This window comes from Trachurus japonicus, chromosome 21 (genome assembly GCF_045865225.1).
Source record: "Trachurus japonicus isolate A0001 chromosome 21, Traja_1.0".
In the NCBI taxonomy this organism is placed as follows: Eukaryota; Metazoa; Chordata; class Actinopteri; order Carangiformes; family Carangidae; genus Trachurus; species Trachurus japonicus.
Genome location: NC_140927.1, coordinates 34,672,425 through 34,694,054, shown reverse-complemented (window position 1 = coordinate 34,694,054; position 21,630 = coordinate 34,672,425). Strand labels below are relative to the sequence as shown.

At 42.9% G+C, this 21,630-nt stretch overlaps 2 protein-coding genes across 3 annotated transcripts in view; both read left to right on the top strand.

Moving 5' to 3' along the window:
• LOC146965678 (protein NLRC3-like) overlaps positions 1-21,630 on the top strand; it is a 197,640-nt gene that overhangs the window by 153,880 nt on the left and 22,130 nt on the right. The gene's annotated exons all lie outside the window — the stretch shown is intronic.
• The window catches only part of LOC146965679 (NLR family CARD domain-containing protein 3-like), a 47,343-nt gene that overhangs the window by 23,683 nt on the left and 2,030 nt on the right, over positions 1-21,630 (top strand). The window contains exons 2-5 of one of the 2 annotated variants that reach the window (XM_085765039.1): positions 12,171-13,971; positions 14,085-14,258; positions 16,432-16,605; positions 17,999-18,172. In XM_085765039.1, the coding sequence (XP_085621165.1) occupies positions 12,171-13,971; positions 14,085-14,258; positions 16,432-16,605; positions 17,999-18,172 (2,323 nt within the window). Of the gene's footprint in view, positions 1-12,170; positions 13,972-14,084; positions 14,259-16,431; positions 16,606-17,998; positions 18,173-18,263; positions 18,384-21,630 lie in introns of those variants that run through there. The other variant, XR_015034602.1, reaches the window with a different exon arrangement.

Sequence of the window (21,630 nt, the reverse complement as noted above, 5' to 3'; positions counted from 1 at the left end):
GACCCAGCGGTTGTGTGGCAGTTTATTTCGTCGTGTGAAGGTAAGGTGAACAGTCTGAATGTTTTCCTCGTTAACACCTGTCGTTACCTGAGTTCTCTGCCCTTCAACTTGTCGTTGTGTTGTTGTTGTGTTGTTATAATGTGACTGTAGCTGAGTCAGAGCTGTAACTGTAAAGTCTGGACCGACAGAACCGTGTCCTCCATGTTGTGTGGATGTTGTGGGTAGAACCGTGTCCTCCATGTTGTGTGGATGTTGTGGGTAGAACCGTGTCCTCCATGTTGTGTGGATGTTGTGGGTAGAACCGTGTCCTCCATGTTGTGTGGATGTTGTGGGTAGAACCGTGTCCTCCATGTTGTGTGGATGTTGTGGGTAGAACCGTGTCCTCCATGTTGTGTGGATGTTGTGGGTAGAACCGTGTCCTCCATGTTGTGTGGATGTTGTGGGTAGAACCGTGTCCTCCATGTTGTGTGGATGTTGTGGGTAGAACCGTGTCCTCCATGTTGTGTGGATGTTGTGGGTAGAACCGTGTCCTCCATGTTGTGTGGATGTTGTCGGTAGAAGCGCTGGATTAATTCTTCCTTACCTCTCTGAGGTTCTTCTATGAGAGCTCAGATCTGACTCTGTGCTTTATGTCTTCACTTCATCTCTTGCTGTGTGTATGTGGAGTTTCCATCGCTCACACATTCTCCATCTCTCTGAAACCTTGGAGATCAGTCAGACTTGGTTATAGAGAGCCGAAGTGGAAGCAGAATTGAAGTGAAGCTCGCCATGGGATCTCAATTTGGGAAAAAATCTCCATGTAGGTGAATGGGAGTCAAAATTTTATTTCGTGATTGTGTCATGAGAAAAATACATGACCTTAACCTACTTAAAACATCACGTTTCATTTAGAGAAATCAGCAGTTTGTTGTAAAATGGCAACAGAAGAATGTATTTAGTGTGAAGACGCTTCAGGGGTGGAGCAGTGATTTTAAATGTGGGGGTGTTCCAAAGAACGGAAATTGAATTTCAAAAAAATGTATTTTAAAAAAACGCACAGATCAACAAGAAGAGGCTTTTCCAACTTTAAACAGGTATATGGATGTCCCAGGCCTTGGCTATCAGGAGAAAATAATTCCAATAGACAACACAATATGAATTAGTAGCCTCATTTTATTTTCTCGGCTCGCTTTCCTCAATCCAGCCACTTTTGCCTTGAAGCAGTTCCTGTCTGAAACAAGACAGAGGGCCTTTCAAGGTTGTGTGTAATATTTATTTTTTCTTTATTTTGTCCATGGATGATTATTTGGCTATAATAATGTCAAAAAACAAAAGAAGAAGAAATCGGGGCATCTGATTAGCCGAGCACGTTTTTAATCACAAAATGCAATATTTAATCACTATCACGGAGTTATCACAGTGGATTTACCGCTACGACGTTCCTGAAAAAAAACTCTGCACTTCACGGCTGGATCTCTCGAAAAGATATAATTGCCCTGAGCACCTTAGATCGCCAAAAGAGTAATCTTCCAATCACTATTGTCCGCCTCATTAAGTTCCGATATGTGGTGTGATGTGGTGTGGTGCGGGGGGGGACGGGGGTCTCCGCTGACAGAGATGGTGTTGTTAAAGCAGAAGTAAGTGATATATTTGTGTTAATCTAAGTCTTAAATAGTTGTATCTTCCGACAGCAATCACTTCTATAGAGTGTTTGGTCTGAAACACGGGTCTGTCAGTCACTCTGCTCTGCTCTGAGCCCAGGAGAAAACTTTTCTCGTATTCTACAGTTTTTATCCAATGAGGAGAGAGAACGGCATGCAGGGCTGTGTGTGCAGCCAAGGGACGCCGTGAATGTGGTGACGTAGGGACGAGGACTGTTATGGTGCGTTCAAGGCAACTCGTAACTTGTGTTTCACGGGTCAGAAGTTACGAGTGGCCGTTATAGTGACTTTCACCGGTAAAACAGGTCGGAGAAACACGAGTGGGTTGCCTGGAACGCTACAAAGTCGTAAGTTGTGACTTGAAGCTGTAATTTACGGTTTCAAAAGCCTGCCTGGAACGCAGCATTAGCCAAAACCACCGGATCGCTTACTTCTGCTTTAATATATTGCTTTACTCCTCTTTTTATTTTATGTATGCCATTTTTTAATTCTTTAATTTGAGGGGGCGTAGAGCCGGCTTCCTCTGCATTCACTCACCGGTACATGACAACTTGACTTGAAAAAAATGTCAATTTTGTGCTGCCTCTTCTTTTTTGGCATCTCTGCCTCCTTCTTCTTTCTCATCATTTCTCAATATTGTTCACTTTCAGTCACCGGCGAGTGACAGAAGCTCCGACTGGCACGTAACCAAAGTCCGTCTATGGCGCTTTCCCACTACACTTTCGCGGCACGGCACAGCACGGTTCGGCTCGGGAAAGGAGCTTTTCCACTACAGCTGAGTTCTTCTAGTTCCTCCTCAGCGGGGGCGAGGTCGGCACGGGGGTGAGCGCGCGGGGCACATTGTCCGTCTCTCTTTTTTCGATCCGATCGTCAGCTCCAAACTCACTGTGACTTCAGATTTCCCGGGCCGGCGGCCGGGTCGCGGACAACGGTCTGTGATTGGGTGAATGCCCGTTCAATTCGACCGCTGCCTTTTCATGCAGCGTAGGGGGCTGAGGCTGAGGTGGAATGAAAATGTGGGGGGGATGAAATTATTTTGCTATAAAAGTGGGGGTGTCGAAACACCCCCATCCCCCACGGGTGCGACGCCCATGCGCTACACGGACTACGTCACCAACTGACACGGGAAGTCTTTCTGGTTACGGATTCTAAGGAGTTTTATTTTACAATAGTTTTACAACAAACTGCTGATTTCTCTTCATGAACCGTGATGTTTTAAACAGGTAGAGGACATATTTTTTTCTCATGACACAATTCAATCGGATCACGAAATAAAACTTTGACTCCCGTTCACTTACATGGAGGTTTTTTCCGAATTGAGTTCCCATGGCAACGTTACTTTCTGCTTCCGCTGAGGCTCTCTATTTCACTCCAGTGGTTTCCTCCTGATGGATCTACTTGTATTAAACCCCCTGCTGGACCATAAGTGACATCACAGCACTATTCTAGCTGTTAGACTACCAACAACTGTTTATAATAATAATTATCACCTGATTCATTCAAAGTTCTCCACTGAGTGTTTCATGTCAGTGACAGATAATTGTCATAGTGTCTGATTCAGTTGGGGTCCGCCCGCTATTCAGACATCCCTCTATCTAGACATGCCGGTAGTCCAACACTTTTTGATACCGCTATTCCGACACGTCGTCTTTTCTTTTTTTTTTCTTTTTTTACAGCTGCGATACCCAGGCGCGTCTCTCTCTCTTTTCTTTTCAGCATGCCTATCACCGGTTGGATGAGGGAGTGTTATTCTTAATCTCAACAACTAAACTATCAAGTCATAAACAAAACTGACACACATGATAAACAAACAGAACTATGCTGCAGTTTGTTTGTCAAGTTAACGAAGACAACGGGCGGAGGGTGGGGGAAAGAAAGCGAGATACACGGCATCGGGCAATAAATCAGTCAGAAAAATGATCTTGCATTTTAATAAGCTATAATAAAAACAAAAACCTCCCAAATCTCAGCTGCCTGTGTGTTTTTAAACTTGGAGGGTTTGTTTTTTCTTCTCTAATAGGCCTATGTATTTGTGTATGAGAAACAATGTCTCAGATGAAAAAAAAAAAAAAAAAATCAGAAGGACACTCTGACTATAACGTAATCAATCAATGTCGGAAAAGCGGAATGTTTGAAAAATAGTAAAGTGCCGCTACTCCTACAATGAAAAAAAAAATGTCGGAATAGTGGGACGCTTGAAAAATAATGTTAAGGCCGCTATTCCGACAATTAGAAGTCAATGTCGAAATAGCGGCATGTCGGAATAGCAGCATGTAACCGATTCAGTTCACCTTTATGTTAATCTTGTGTGTGTGATAAATGTTTTTTGTTCACTTTGGATTTTATTTCTTGGAGCAAAGTGCAAAGAAGCAGAAGGTAATTAATCCAGATAAGATAACATCATGATGAACAGGTGAGTCACAGTTCAAAGTGTTAAAGTTGACCTTTGACCCAGCGGTTGTGTGGCAGTTTATTCTCCCGTGTGAAGGTAAGGTGAACAGTCTGAATGTTTTCCTCGTTAACACCTGTTGTTACCTGAGTTCTCTGCCCTTCAACGTGTCGTTGTGTTGTTGTTGTGTTGTTGTTGTGTTATTATAATGTGACTGTAGCTGAGTCAGAGCTGTAACTGTAAAGTCTGGACCGACAGAACCGTGTCCTCCATGTTGTGTGGATGTTGTGGGTAGAACCGTGTCCTCCATGTTGTGTGGATGTTGTGGGTAGAACCGTGTCCTCCATGTTGTGTGGATGTTGTGGGTAGAACCGTGTCCTCCATGTTGTGTGGATGTTGTGGGTAGAACCGTGTCCTCCATGTTGTGTGGATGTTGTCGGTAGAACCGTGTCCTCCATGTTGTGTGGATGTTGTGGGTAGAAGCTGGAATAAGAGCAGAAGCAGAGTCAGTGGATGGTCAGTAGTTGAACACAGAGTGGTTCTTTGTGTGCAGCTCCACTTCCTGGTGACTGGAGGCAGCTTTACCGCCTGAATCAGCCTGTGGAGGAGGCGGAGAGGAGCCGCTGCTCTCCTGCTGTCTGAGCCACTAAACGCAGCCTGAGCTCGTCTGGACAGCCGCTGGAGAACAGCTGGGACTTTGTCTGTGGTGAGTAGAGTGGTCTGTCATTAGAGTTACACTACAGGACTGATGTGGACTCAGTGTCTGTCATTAGAGTTACACTACAGGACTGATGTGGACTCAGTGTCTGTCATTCGCCCTCATGTTGTCCTGGGCTCATTTTGACCCCAAACGAAAATTCTTTCCTTCATAATTTTCTTGTTTGTTTTGTGTTTTTTTTAATCAAATGGCCTGAAATTAACGGAGGTTGTTTAATACTATGGTATTAACAGTTACAATAAATTTGAAGCAATTTGGTTGAATTTTGGGTGTTTTATTGAATTTAATAACACAAAACATAACATTATCACAGAAGTTGTGTTTCATCTTTTTATTCAACTTCAGACCAACTTAATACTAATTTCACACCTCATTTATATGAAATAATACCTATTTTCTGGTTTCACAAAACAGAAAATGACCCCGACTGATTTGACTGCTAAAAAGCACAAAACATAACGCAGGTGGGCACAATTCGTAAACAAGACACAATAATTATCTTTCTTGCACCTGTTAGTTTATTAACTTTGTTATGAACTTTAATAAAACAATTTCGGACCACCGTGTAGACAATTGCTTATTAACTTGCCATTTTTACTGTCGGGAGTATGAATTAAGCAATACCGTATACGCTCAGAACTCCCTTACTGTGATAATGAGCCCATATCACAGACTGATGTGCTTTTACAAAACAGTTACTAATACTGACAATATCAAAGAGAGATACACAATCAATTTCATGTAGTTTTTTGAATCAGAAATACATATTATCTAATAAAATAGTCCCACTGTAAAAAAAAAAATATATATATATATATATATATATATATATTCTGGTGACTGGGTTGTAGGTCTGCATGTTGTGTGTGTGATAAATGTTCTTTGTTCACTTTGGATTTTATTTCTTGGAGCAAAGTGCAAAGAAGCAGCAGGTAATTAATCCAGATAAGATAACATCATGATGAACAGGTGAGTCACAGTTCAAAGTGTTAAAGTTGACCTTTGACCCAGCGGTTGTGTGGCAGTTTATTTCGTCGTGTGAAGGTAAGGTGAACAGTCTGAATGTTTTCCTCGTTAACACCTGTCGTTACCTGAGTTCTCTGCCCTTCAACTTGTTGTTGTGTTGTTGTTGTGTTGTTATAATGTTATTATAATAAGAGCAGAAGCTGTAGCTGTAAAGTCTGGACCGACAGAACCGTGTCCTCCATGTTGTGTGGATGTTGTGGGTAGAACCGTGTCCTCCATGTTGTGTGGATGTTGTGGGTAGAACCGTGTCCTCCATGTTGTGTGGATGTTGTGGGTAGAACCGTGTCCTCCATGTTGTGTGGATGTTGTGGGTAGAACCGTGTCCTCCATGTTGTGTGGATGTTGTGGGTAGAAGCGCTGGAATAAGAGCAGAAGCAGAGTTAGTGGATGGTCAGTAGTTGAACACAGAGTGGTTCTTTGTGTGCAGCTCCACTTCCTGATGACTGGAGGCAGCTTTACCGTCTGAATCAGCCTGTGGAGGAGGCGGAGAGGAGCCGCTGCTCTCCCGCTGTCTGAGCCACTAAACGCAGCCTGAGCTCGTCTGGACAGCTGCTGGAGAACAGCTGGGACTTTGTCTGTGGTGAGTAGAGTGGTCTGTCATTAGAGTTACACTACAGGACTGATGTGGACTCAGTGTCTGTCATTAGAGTTACACTACAGGACTGATGTGGACTCAGTGTCTGTCATTAGAGTTACACTACAGGACTGATGTGGACTCAGTGTCTCATTAGAGTTACACTACAGGACTGATGTGGACTCAGTGTCTGTCATTAGAGTTACACTACAGGACTGATGTGGACTCAGTGTCTGTCATTAGAGTTACACTACAGGACTGATGTGGACTCAGTGTCTGTCATTAGAGTTACACTACAGGACTGATGTGGACTCAGTGTCTGTCATTAGAGTTACACTACAGGACTGATGTGGACTCAGTGTCTGTCATTAGAGTTACACTACAGGACTGATGTGGACTCAGTGTCTGTCATTAGAGTTACACTACAGGACTGATGTGGACTCAGTGTCTGTCATCGCCCTCATGTTGTCCTGGGCTCATTTTGACCCCAAACGAAAATTCTTTCCTTCATAATTTTCTTGTTTTTTTTAATTCTTTTTAATCAAATGGCCTGAAATTAACGGAGGTTGTTTAATACTATGGTATTAACAGTTACAATAAATTTTAAGCAATTTGGTTGAATTTTGGGTGTTTTATTGAATTTAATAACACAAAACATAACATTATCACAGACGTTGTGTTTCATCTTTTTATTCAACTTCAGACCAACCTAATACTAATTTCACATCTCATTTATATGAAATAATACCTATTTTCTGAGTTTCACAAAACAGAAAATGACCCCGACTGATTTGACTGCTAAAAAGCACAAAACATAACGCAGGTGGGCACAATTCGTAAACAAGACACAATAATTATCTTTCTTGCACCTGTTAGTTTATTAACTTTGTTATGAACTTTAATAAAACAATTTCGGACCACCGTGTAGACAATTGCTTATTAACTTGCCATTTTTACTGTCGGGAGTATGAATTAAGCAATACCGTATACGCTCAAAACTCCCTTACTGTGATAATGAGCCCATATCACAGACTGATGTGCTTTTACAAAACAGTTACTAATACTGACAATATCAAAGAGAGATACACAATCAATTTCATGTAGTTTTTTGAATCAGAAATACATATTATCTAATAAAATAGTCCCACTGTAAACATATATATATATATATATTCTGGTGACTGGGTTGTAGGTCTGCATGTTGTGTGTGTGATAAATGTTCTTTGTTCACTTTGGATTTTATTTCTTGGAGCAAAGTGCAAAGAAGCAGCAGGTAATTAATCCAGATAAGATAACATCATGATGAACAGGTGAGTCACAGTTCAAAGTGTTAAAGTTGACCTTTGACCCAGTGGTTGTGTGGCAGTTTATTTCCCCGTGTGAAGGTAAGGTGAACAGTCTGAATGTTTTCCTCGTTAACACCTGTCGTTACCTGAGTTCTCTGCCCTTCAACTTGTTGTTGTGTTGTTGTTGTGTTATTATAATGTGACTGTAGCTGAGTCAGAGCTGTAACTGTAAAGTCTGGACCGACAGAACCGTGTCCTCCATGTTGTGTGGATGTTGTGGGTAGAACCGTGTCCTCCATGTTGTGTGGATGTTGTGGGTAGAACCGTGTCCTCCATGTTGTGTGGATGTTGTGGGTAGAACCGTGTCCTCCATGTTGTGTGGATGTTGTGGGTAGAAGCGCTGGAATAAGAGCAGAAGCAGAGTTAGTGGATGGTCAGTAGTTGAACACAGAGTGGTTCTTTGTGTGCAGCTCCACTTCCTGATGACTGGAGGCAGCTTTACCGCCTGAATCAGCCTGTGGAGGAGGTGGAGAGGAGCCGCTGTTCTCCCGCTGTCTGAGACACTAAACGCGGCCTGAGCTCGTCCGGACAGCCGCTGGAGAACAGCTGGGACTTTGTCTGTGGTGAGTAGAGTGGTCTGTCATTAGATTTACACTACAGGACTGATGTGGACTCAGTGTCTCATTAGAGTTACACTACAGGACTGATGTGGACTCAGTGTCTCATTAGAGTTACACTACAGGACTGATGTGGACTCAGTGTCTGTCATTAGAGTTACACTACAGGACTGATGTGGACTCAGTGTCTGTCATTAGAGTTACACTACAGGACTGATGTGGACTCAGTGTCTGACATTAGAGTTACACTACAGGACTGATGTGGACTCAGTGTCTGTCATTAGAGTTACACTACGTACTACGCAGACTACACTACACTAACGCAGGTGGGCACAATTCGTAAACAAGACACAAGAATTATTATATTAATTGCAGCTGTTAGTTTATTAACTTTGTTTATGAACTTTAATAAAACAATTTCGGACCACCGTGTAGACAATTGCTTATTAACTTGCCATTTTTACTGTCGGGAGTATGAATTAAGCAACCGGTGCGGGTCTCTGACTGCAGCGGGACTGTCATGTCTCTGCTCCGTGACACACTGAGCGCGGTGGGACTGGGCTCGCGGCAGCACCCGCTAACAGCGGTGATACGTGCTTCCACGTCGAAGTCAACAAGCCAGAAACGTCTGGAACAATTATAGTTTTTTGAATCAGAAATCCATATTATCTAATAAAATAGTCCCTCTGTAAAAAATATATATATATTCTGGTGACTGGGTTGTAGGTCTGCATGTCGTCTTCTCCTCTGCCTTTTTTCCAGGAGAAATTGAGCAGCACTGCTCAATCCAATCATCCATTGTTAACCCTCCACAAAGTCAAAGTTAACCTTAGACATGTTATGTTAAAACGAATGACCAGAGGGGTCATTCCCTGGCAAATCGCACCCTGGGCTACAGTTTATTTCAGAATTGTGTGAGTGCAGCCGAGAGTGGGGATTTCAGAACCACAGATAGCGCACGTAAAAAGATTTGACAACCTTTTAAATGTGTTTGCTGCAAGCAAAATTAAAAAAAACAACAACAAAAAACAAAAAAAAGACAACAACGTGCTGTGTCAATCACAGCGGCGACGCTGATTGGCTCGGCCTTCTGAGGGTTTCAGGCCAAACGCTTACAACGGGGATGAGGCCAGACTCTCCCTCAGAAATGAAATGAATTGCATTTCCGGGAGCGGCTGGTTTACGAGGCTAGAATCGTATATCTTATGTACAAGTTTATACACCTCAATCATGTCACCCCTATACCTCCTATAGACAAGAGTTGGCAGTCTTAAGTGCCTTAATCTTTCTCCATATCTTCATATCATATCCCTCCCTGGGATTCATTTGGTTACTCGTCTCTGAACTGCTTCAATTTTTTCAATATATTTTACTTTATAGGGACACCAGACAGAGCTTGCAAATTCGAGATGAGATCTCACCAGAGCTTTATACAATGGTAAAACAATTTCCTTACTTAAAGCAGAAGTAAGTGATATATTTGTGTTAATATAAGTCTTAAATAGTTATATCTTCCGACAGCAATCACTTACATAGAGTGTTTGGACCGAAACACGGGTCTCTCAGTCCCTCTGCTCTGCTCTGAGTCGAGGAGAAAACATTTATCGTATCCTACAGTTTTTATCCAATGAGGAGAGAGAACGGCATGCAGGGCTGTGTGTGCAGCCAAGGGACGCCGTGAATGTGGCGGCGTAGGGACGAGGACTGTTATGGTGCGTTCAAGGAAACTCGTAACTCGTGTTTTTCCGACCTGTGAAGTGGTACCAGTTCGATCTGGTACGAGTTCACAGGTCAGAAGTTACGAGTGGCCGTTATAGTGACTTTCACAGGTAAAACAGGTCGGAAAAACACGAGTGGGTTGCCTGAAAGGCTACAAAGTCGTAAGTTGTGACTTGAAGCTGTAATTTACGGTTTTAAAAGCCTGCCTGTAACGCAGCATTAGCCAAAACGACCGGATCGCTTACTTCTGCTTTAAGTTTGTGAAGGTCCGTTTTATTATGGCCACCCTTGAATTAGCTATTTTTATTTAATCATGTGTTTTTGAAATTCTAATGCACCATTAACCACCACACCTATATCCTTTTCCTCTTCTACTTTATGGACAAGCACATCTCCAACCAGATAGTTAACACAGTTGTTATGCCCTCTTCCAAGTTGCAGATATTTACATTTTTCTGGATTTAATTTCAATAAACAGGTATCACACCAATTACTCATGTTGTTAAGATCTGCTTGAAGTTGGGCTGTGTCTGTGTCCCCTGTAATTGTTCGAAATATTTTAGTATCGTCTGCAAAAACGTATAAATCAGAATCAGATTGTATCACACTTGGCAAATCATTTATATACAGGACAAAAAGAACAGGTCCCAGTACTGAGCCCTGTGGGACTCCTGATGTCACAGGTTTCCAACTAGACATAACTCCATTTACCTTCACCTGCTGTGTCCTATTATACAAAAAGTCCTTTACCCATTTTATAACTCTCTCATCTAAACCGTAAGATCTTCTTCACAAGTAATCTTTTATGTGGGACTTCATCAAAAGCTTTTTGAAAGTCCATATATATATATATACAGTCAATTCATACAATTTTTATATCATAGTTTTATTTTGGATGCCGCGGCGGTGGCGGCGACAACTGGAGGAGAACCGTAAGTTTCGCTTTTACCCACCACGTCTCTCCCTCGACGCAGAGAGGATGGGGGGCGGTGATTCGTACCCGTGCAGGGAAGTTACATGCAGTTTCAGCCGACACGACCCGGCTCAGGCTGCAGCGGCAGCACCATTCATCCTATTAACCATTTTTCTACCATTGCAGTGAGTCTGGAAACATTATTTTAAGGCCGAAAAACTCAGCAATGTTACTTTAAAGCAGAAGTAAGCGATCCAGTCGTTTTGGCTAACTTCTTGTCAGCAGATGGAGTTAGCAGTCCCCGCCCTCGTCCCTTCGTCACCACATTCACGCGCATCCCTTGGCTGCACACACAGAGAGGACCGCCCCTTTATGCCGTTCTCTCTCTTCATTGGATAAAGGTTGTAGGATACAAGGAAAGTTTTCTCCTCGGCTTACAGCAGAGCAGAGTGACTGACAGACCCGTGTTTCAGACCAAACACTCTATGTAAGTGATTGCTGTCGGAAGATATAACTATTTAAGACTTATATTAACACAAATATTCCGCTTACTTCTGCTTCAACATATTACAAATATTACAAGTATTAATTAACAAACCAGGGATGTGATGGCACTAAATAGAGTCACATCCCTTACCATGATAAATGGTGGTATCAGTCTTAGTGAAACAGTGTCACTGATCTGATTCTGTCAGGCAACAAAGATGGCGACGCCGGTGAAGGAGCAGCTGCTGCGGATTTTGATGAATTTGGGGAGTGCAGAGCTGGAACGCTTCCAGTGGTACCTGCAGGATGCTGACTTACTGGTTGATTTCCCTGCCATCCCAAAGTGTAAGCTGGAGGATGCAAGCAGAGAGAAAACGGTGGACTTGATGGTCAACATGTACACTACTGAGAAAGTTCTGCAGGTGGCGACGTTCATTCAGAAGAAGATGAGAAACAATAAAGGTCAGTCATGGGAAGTGCAGCCAGTGTTTTACCTTTGTTAAATCTCTTGGCTTTGTAACTATTTCCACACAGAGGACAAAGTCAACTGGGTTTGTCCTGCTACTCTTCATGGTTAATGATTCCCTTTCCTCCAACAGGACAAGACCCGTCAGCAGCAGCAGCAGCAGCAGGTAAAGTTCAGCACCTTTTGTGAGGGGATGTCACATTTCACAGTTGTAGTCATCACCATGACTACATGAATTTAGATTCAAATATTTCTGTGTTTACATTCATTTGCTATGACCTGTTGGTAAGAGGACTTTTACCTTACTGTCCTATTATCTGTTGTTTATTCATTCAGAAGCTCTTCACAAATGCCAGCCTAAACTCAAAAACAAGCTGAAGGAGAAGTTCCAGTGTGTGTTTGAGGGCATCGCTAAAGCAGGACACCCAACCCTTCTGAACCAGATCTACACAGAGCTCTACATCACAGAGGGAGGGGCTGGAGGGGTCAATGATGAACATGAGGTCAGACAGATTGAAACAGCGTCCAGGAAACCAGACAGACCAGAAACAACCATCAGACAAGAAGACATCTTTAATGCTCCACCTGGAAGAGACCGACCAATCAGAAGAGTGATGACAAAGGGAGTGGCTGGCATTGGGAAAACAGTCTTAACACAGAAGTTCACTCTGGACTGGGCTGAAGAACAAACAAACCAGGACATACACTTCACATTTCCCTTCACCTTCAGAGAGCTGAATGGGCTGAAAGAGAAAAAGTTCAGCTTGGTGGGACTTGTTCATCACTTCTTCTCTGAAACCAAAGAAGCAGGAATCTGCAGGTTTGATCAGTTCGAGGTCGTCTTCATCTTTGACGGTCTGGACGAGTGTCGACTTCCTCTGGACTTCCACAACACTGAGATCCTGACTGATGTGACAGAGTCCACCTCAGTCAACGTACTGCTGACCAACCTCATCAGGGGGAACCTGCTTCCCTCTGCTCGCCTCTGGATAACCACACGACCTGCAGCAGCCAATCAGATCCCTCCTCAGTGTGTTGACATGGTGACAGAGGTCAGAGGGTTCACTGACCCAATGAAGGAGGAGTACTTCAGGAAGAGGTTCAGAGATGAGCAGCAGGCCAGAAAGATCATCTCCCACATCAAGAGATCACAAAGCCTCCACATCATGTGCCACATCCCAGTCTTCTGCTGGATCACTGCTACAGTTCTGGAGGAGCTGTTGAAGACCAGAGAGGGAGGAGAGCTGCCCAAGACCCTGACTGAGATGTACATCCACTTCCTGGTGGTTTATCTAAAACTGAAGAAGGTCAAGTATGATGGAGGAGCTGAGACAGATTCACACTGGAGTCCAGAGAGCAGGAAGATGATTGAGTCTCTGGGAAAACTGGCTTTTGAGCAGCTGCAGAAAGGAAACCTGATCTTCTATGAATCAGACCTGACAGAGTGTGGCATCGATATCAGAGCAGCCTCAGTGTACTCAGGAGTGTTCACACAGATCTTTAAAGAGGAGAGCGGCCTGTACCAGGACAAGGTGTTCTGCTTCGTCCATCTGAGTGTTCAGGAGTTTCTGGCTGCTCTTCATGTCCATCTGACCTTCATCAACTCTGGACTCAACCTGATGTCACAACAACAAACAACCTCCAAGAAGACTGAAACAACAGGAGTCAAATCTGCAGAGACAAACTTCTACCAGAGCGCTGTGGACAAGGCCATACAGAGTCCAAATGGACACCTGGACTTGTTCCTCCGCTTCCTCCTGGGTCTTTCACTGGAGACCAATCAGAATCTCCTACGAGGTCTGATGGCACAGACAGGAAGTGAGTCACGGTCCAATCAGAAAACAGTCCTGTACATCAAGAAGAAGATTGAAAAGACTCCCTCTGCAGAGAAAAGCATAAACCTATTCCACTGTCTGAATGAACTGAATGATGGTTCTCTAGTGGAGGGGATCCAATGGTCCCTGAGCTCAGGAAGTCTCTCCACAGATAAACTGTCTCCTGCTCAGTGGTCGGCTCTGGTCTTCATCTTACTGTCATCAGAAGAAGATCTGGACGTGTTTGACCTGAAGAAATACTCTGCTTCAGAGGAGGCTCTTCTGAGGCTGCTGCCAGTGGTCAAAGCCTCTAACAAAGCTATGTAAGTGTAGAGATAGTTGGATTTATTCATCATTATATAAAAACCCTTCTGTCTTTCAACAGGACAGATAATAAACTCCTTTCTTCTTTAATTCCTCATGATCATTTCTTCAGACTGAGTGGCTGTGACCTCTCAGAGAGAAGCTGTGAAGCTCTGTCCTCAGTCCTCAGCTCCCAGTCCTCTAGTCTGAGACACCTGGACCTGAGTAACAACAACCTGCAGGAGTCAGGGGTGAAGCTGCTGTCTGGTGGACTCGAGAGTCCACACTGTAGACTGGAGACTCTCAGGTGAGGATCCATCCAGCTGTTTATCTGATGCCACTTGAACACAGCAGCAGGTGTTGACAGAGGGTCCCTGTGTGTTGTTGTGTGTGTTCAGTCTGTCAGGATGTCTGGTCACAGAGGAAGGCTGTGCTTCATTGGACATGTTCATGTTTTTAGTGAACGTTGAACTGAATGAATCAGTTTATAAATGATGAACCTGAGCAGCGTTCACTGTCCCCAGAGTGAACACTGCTCAGGTTTTATGACAGTTTTACATCACGTCTCATGGCGTCTCCATGGAGACGGCCGAGCATCACTAGTATGTTGCTGTGGTACAGACGGTACAGACACATCTACTACTGCTGAAGACAGTTTGTTTGAGTGTTTGATGAACAAACAAGTGAAAAAAGAAAAAAGCCCCTGGATATTTCCACATACAGTTTACCTTCACTACACCTGGGGTCTCATTTATAACCGTTGCGTACGCACAAAACGGGCCTGAAAGTGGCGTACGTGACTTTCCACGCCAAGGTTGTGATCTATAAAAAACAAACTTGACGGGAGAATGTGCGCAGCCCTAAGCAAACTCTGAGCCATGTGTCCGCATGGTTTGGAGGAAAAGGGGAATTGGCGACACAGACGGTGTGGTGGTGAACTGAAGTCAGACTCAGGAAATGTAGATTAGATTAGATAGATTACGTTTCAGATTAAAACTGTTGTCATTGTTGTAACTATGTGCCGAACCGGGTCCAGCATGTGAGAGGGCAGCGCACTGGAACAACACCGCGTGCGCTCTGAGCCGCTGACGCCGTTAACAGCTGCAGCAACACGTCACGTCGCCACTTTCACACCTGCAGTTAATTCACAACAACAGAACGTCAGGCTCATTGACATGCAGATCGCATTCATGTGGTGGTTTGCATTTACCATCTACGGTTAAAACAGGGCGTGTACAGGGCGGAACGTGAAGCAGATTCAACTGCGCACACTTGTAGGAACTCTCTGATTTATAAAGGGAAGTTTGCTTGCAAGTCTGCGTACGCAGGGTTTTATAAGTCTGAATATTTACTGGCGCACGCAAAACTTGGCTTTTGGGCGTACGTACCCTTTTAGTAACGATCCCACGCACAGTTTTATAAATAAGACCCCTGGTCTTTCACTTTCAGCAGAACATGACTCAATGTTTATGTGGTAAAATATTTTCTCAATCTCAACATTTTGTTTTTTAGTTGTAAATGTAACTCATGTCTGTGATTCTTCAGGTTCATTAATTCATAGAGTTTGTTAGTGGCAGTGATTAGAGGCTGGTGATGGAGGTAGAAGGAGGTTCTACTGAAAAACAACAGCTGATTATTTATTTAAATGAACAGAACAAATGAACATGAATTAGTTCATTTTTCATCTGTATGAACTGAACTTTTAAGGAGTTCTTTTTAAGTGTGAACTGACACGAACACTGACTGAAGAAACTAAACTGCATGTGGTGGTGGTGGCTCACTGAACATCTGAAGTGGTGTGAACATTAAAACACTGATTCCAGGAATCTGTCCCAATATTTTATCTTTTGGAGAAAACATATAGATGATGGCTGGTGTAGGTAGTGGATGATTTGTTCTGTACAATGAAATAATAAAGAACATTACACATTATGACATCAAATAATAAAGATAAATTAAGTTATTTTTCTTTAACTTTATTAACACATCCACAGTTTTGGTGATTCACTTTAAGGTCAAACTCAGGTCTCTAATATGAGATAAAAATCAATATGATAACATTCAAACAACATGAGCAACTTAAATCAATAAAGAAAGGAAGTGAGGTCAGTACAGTCATGTTGTCTTCAGGCAAATGTTTGGAGGGAAAGAGAGGGTCAAAGGTCAGAGGGCGGGGTTATATCACCTTAGGGGGTGTGGTGAGGTGTGACTGTGGTGATGCAGGCAGTCTGTGATTTTTAACACTGTATTTATACAAACAACAACACAAATATATACATATATGATTATACAAAGATGAGTGAGAGATCACAATATATAATCAAATCTATCTATAAATCTATTTACACAAAATGGAACATGTTGAGTAAGAAACACTGTAAACTCTCAGCTTTGTGTTGAAATGTTGTGTATTTATGATTCTAACCTGTTATTTCCTTCATATTGAGTATATGAGTGTTTTTCCTTGAATTCCTCTTCAGACTGAGCAGCTGTAACCTCTCAGAGAGAAGCTGTGAAGCTCTGTCCTCAGTCCTCAGCTCCCAGTCCTCTAGTCTGAGACACCTGGACCTTGGTAACAACAACCTGCAGGACTCAGGAGTGAAGCTGCTGTCTGCTGGACTGGAGAGTCCACACTGTAGACTGGAGACTCTCAGGTGAGGATCCATCCAGCTGTTTATCTGATGCCACTTGAACACAGCAGCAGGTGTTGACAGAGGGTTCCTGTGTGTTGTTGTGTGTGTTCAGTCTGTCAGGATGTCTGGTCACAGAGGAAGGCTGTGCTTCATTGGACATGTTCATGTTTTTAGTGAACGTTGAACTGAATGAATCAGTTTAAATGATGAACCTGAGCAGCGTTCACTGTCACCAGAGTGAACACTGCTCAGGTTTTATGACAGTTTTACATCCCGTCTCATGACGTCTCCATGGAGACATCATTAGTATGTTGCTGTGGTACAGAGTCGGTACAGACACATCTACCACTGCTGAAGACAGTTTGTTTGAGTGTTTGAAGCAGTTTGATGAACAAACAAGTGAAAAAAGAAAAAAGCCCCTGGATATTTCCACATACAGTTTACCTTCACTACACCTGGTCTTTCACTTTCAGCAGAACATGACTCATTGTTTATGTGGGAAAATATTTTCTCAATCTCAACATTTTGTTTTTTAGTTCTAAATGTAACTCATGTCTGTGATTCTTCAACAGCTGATTATTTATTTAAATGAACAGAACAAATGAACATGAATTAGTTCATTTTGATCTTTATGAACTGAACTTATACGGAGATATTTTTAAGTGTGAACTGACACAAACACTAACTGATGAAACTAAACTGCATGTGGTGGTGGTGGCTCACTGAACATCTGAAGTGGTGTGAACATTAAAACACTAATTCCAGGAATCTGTCCCAATATTTTATCGTTTGGAGAAAACAATATAGATGATGGTTGGTGTAGGTAGTGGATGATTTGTTCTGTACAATGAAATAATAAAGGAACATTACACATTATGACATCAAACAAATAATAAAGATAAATGAAGTTTTTTTTTTTTTAACTTAATTAACACATCCACAGTTTTGGTGATTCACTTTAAGGTCAAACTCAGGTCTCTAGTATGAGATAAAAATCAATATGATAACATTCAAACAACATGAGCAACATAATCAATAAACAAAGGAAGTGAAGTCAGTACAGTCACATCAGGTGCGTTCGAGATGAACTGAGCCTCGCCTGGAAGGTCGGCGAGAGCAGGCGGCAGCAGCAGAGGGCTGTGTGACTGTGGTGATGCAGGCAGTCTGTGATTTTTAACACTGTATTTATACAAACAACAACACAAATATATACATATATGATTATACAAAGATGAGTGAGAGATCACAATATATAATCAAATCTATCTATAAATCTATTTACACAAAATGGAACATGTTGAGTAAGAAACACTGTAAACTCTCAGCTTTGTGTTGAAATGTTGTGTATTTATGATTCTAACCTGTTATTTCCTTCATATTGAGTATGAGTGTTTTTCCTTGAATTCCTCTTCAGACTGAGCAGCTGTAACCTCTCAGAGAGAAGCTGTGAAGCTCTGTCCTCAGTCCTCAGCTCCCAGTCCTCTAGTCTGAGACACCTGGACCTTGGTAACAACAACCTGCAGGACTCAGGAGTGAAGCTGCTGTCTGCTGGACTGGAGAGTCCACACTGTAGACTGGAGACTCTCAGGTGAGGATCCATCCAGCTGTTTATCTGATGCCACTTGAACACAGCAGCAGGTGTTGACAGAGGGTTCCTGTGTGTTGTTGTGTGTGTTCAGTCTGTCAGGATGTCTGATCACAGAGGAAGGCTGTGCTTCTCTGGCCTCAGCTCTGAGCTCCAACCCCTCCCATCTGAGAGAGCTGGACCTGAGCTACAACCATCCAGGAGCCTCAGGAGTGGAGCTGCTGTCTGCTGGACTGGAGGATCCAGACTGGAGACTGGACTCTCTCAGGTATGGAGAGGCTGCTGCAGCCACACACACTGTCTGATAGAGGAGGAGGAGCTGGAACATTTTCTATGGCCCCGTTCACACCTGGTCACACCTGGTATTAACATCTGTCTCAGGTGATCCATGCATTGATGACACCATATCCCATCACTCAGACCATATCCAGAGGTGGTGTAGGCCACAGTGAAGCTCCGCCCACTCCACTGACGTCCTCTGTCTCAGTCTGACTCGTCCCAACACAGTTTATACTGAAACCAAAATCTCAGAGTGTTTCAAACATGAGCTGTGCAGCTTTCATCAGTCACAGTGATGAACTACTGGGATCAGGAGTTTCTCCTCATGATGACTTCAGTGTCTCATCATGACTCACTGTGTCATATTCAGGAGAAGAGATGTCAGTGATGAAAGCAGCTGTTGGCAGCTGTGCTCTGAGTCTCTCCAGATGTTTGGATCAGACTTTATTTCAGAGTGTATCAGGAAACATTTCAGCTGCAGCTGGTTGAACTGCTCCTGAACCAACAGAGTGTTTGACCTGAACAGTCCCAGAGACTGTAGACACAACAACACAGCAACAAGAATCAAAGCATGTCCACTGCTCAGAGACATTCGTCTCCCAGCATCTCCAACCAAGGAGGAAATAAGAGACAGAACCAGGCGGCACCATCAGGTCTCTGTCTGGTCAGATATTGATGATCAATAATCAGCTCAGTCTCTCTGAGATCCTGGTCTTGTCCTGATGAGATGTGTTGTTGTGTTGAGGAGACAGTCAATCACAGTGTGACATCCAGATGTCCTCACTGTCCAGAGGCCTGGAGCTGTCAATCAGAAGACAGTGAGTGTAGTGAACAGTGTAATAATCAGTGTTTGTGGCTGAATGTGTGTGTGGTCAAACAGCTGTTTTCAGACTGTGTGTGTGCTGACTCCAGATCAGATGAAGCCACAAAGTGGCTCCTTAATGAAAGTCTCCAGCAGCTGGAGCTTCACTTCCTGTCTGAGTCCATGTGCTCTGAGCTGAGCCTGCTTCTCTCTGCTCTACAGTTTCTCTGCTTCCTCTGGACTCTGACTTCAAGTCCAGTCAAAATGTGTGGACAGGTTTGATGGAGCTCAGGACTGGTCCTGAGGACGGCTGCTTTATTCCACATGATGTGACTGATCTCAGTGAGTCAGTGTGTTGCAGCTGATCTGTGTGAAGAGCAGAGAAGAACAGAGTCATTGATCATGAGATCCTGATCCGTCCTGTCACTGTGATCAGATGGTTTCTATTAGAGCTCCTTCATCCACTCACTGCTGCTGTGGCTCCTGTGGAAACCTGCTCACAGCCTCATTCTTCAGCTTCCTGGGGAGTTTTCTTCAGACAAACACAAGTTGTGTTCACACTCAGTGTTTCTCACTAAACTCACTGGGTCTCATTCATGAAACGTGAGCAGCACGGATTTGTGTGTAAACCCTGAGCAGCGCAAATTTACGTGGATTTCCACATTCATCAATCTTTTAGTAGTGCTGATTTTTTCGTAGCTACTCACAAAATCTACACCTGCTCCGGACTGTGTAGCGCCTGTGTAAATGTAGGAATGCAAATAAATACTGCTTGTCACTGTTGAAAATTACAATTTTAATCCGTATTACTCTCTCTCATGTTCAAAATACGCCGACGCCTTTGAAACACGTAATTTAAACATGACAAACAATTAGAAATATTTGGAGAGAGAGACGTTTTAGGGATCGGACACGCACAAACACGTCAAGGCTCCATCTAATGATGATAATAATCTGATATAAAACCGGAAAAAACTTTTTTATGTTGCTAAAGTACACGCTCGGTGGGCTCACACTTCACCCTGCGCAGCAGCGCAGTCAGCACCGGTTTGGATGGAGCTGTGACAGACGGCTGGTGCTTCTGTAACAATATAACCTGCCTATATAACTTCATGTGTTGATATAACCATGCTCCTCTACAGCTGAGGCTGTGAAGAGCCTCCTCCTCCCGTCGCTGCTGTAGCTCTGTAGTTGTGTGTATTTTTTTTTTTTTCATGTTTCATATTGAACTATTCTGGCTTTACTTCTTAAACGGTTCTTTAATAAACCAAGGACAGGCCTACTTAATTCACTAAATCTGTTTCTTCCCTCCAGCCTTTGACCTGTCCCAGTCACACCACTACTAACAGAAGAGAATTACATATTTTTTCTGGACTCCACTTCACCCAAAATGACTTCGATCCGTGATCTCTCTTTTTTTCTCTCTCTCCCTCTTTCCTCGTTTGCGTCATGGCCGCAGGTGAGCAGGATGCACCTACCTCCTAATATGGTGGTCAGGATCTCCTTATATGGCTATTCATGTATGGAGATCTATGCTAATTGCTGATCACCGGGGGCGTGTTGTTAGTTTACGATGGGTTGGCATTCATGAAGTTACACACGTGTTTACGATCAAATCTGAGTTTCCCGCACCGTTCATGAATCCGGAGTAGAGTTTTAGTAGAGTGAGCTTTTATGTGCAAATCTACACACAGATTTACTCACGTTTCATGAATGAGACCCAATGTGTGTTTCACTGAGCTCTAACAAACGTGTTGAGTGTGTTTCCTTCCTCATCAAACACTGAAACCACACTGCAAAAATTCCAAATCTTACCAAGAATATTTGTCTTATTTCTAGTCAAAATGTCATTTCTAGTCAATAATAATAATATATCTAATTATACTTAAAATAAGACTCATCACATTTAAAAAGTAGCTTGTTTTTAGACACTTTTAAATTTTTTCAAACAAATTTTCCACTTTAAATAAGTAGAAAAATCTGATAGTGGAGCAAGTTTTTCTTTCTTATAACAAGCAAAAAAAACTTGCTTTCACTGGCAGATTTTTCTACTTATTTCAGTGAAAAGTTGTTTGAAACAAGTGAAAATGATCTAAAAACAAGTTGATTTTAGGTGATGAGTCTTATTTTAAGTAGAAAGAGATTAGTTTTGACTAGAAATTAGACATTTGGACAAGAAATAAGACAAATATTCTTGGAAAGATGTAGAGTTTTTGCAGTGCATCCACTGCTCACAGCTGCACTCTTCTTCTTTCCTGGTGCATTGTGGGATATCTGGGCTGGTCAGCTCCACCTGTTGTGTCTTCATCTTCTTTGCTGTGACGTGTGTTTGTGCAGCTTGAGAGTCAGAGAGTGAAAGTGTGTGTCTCACACTGCAGTG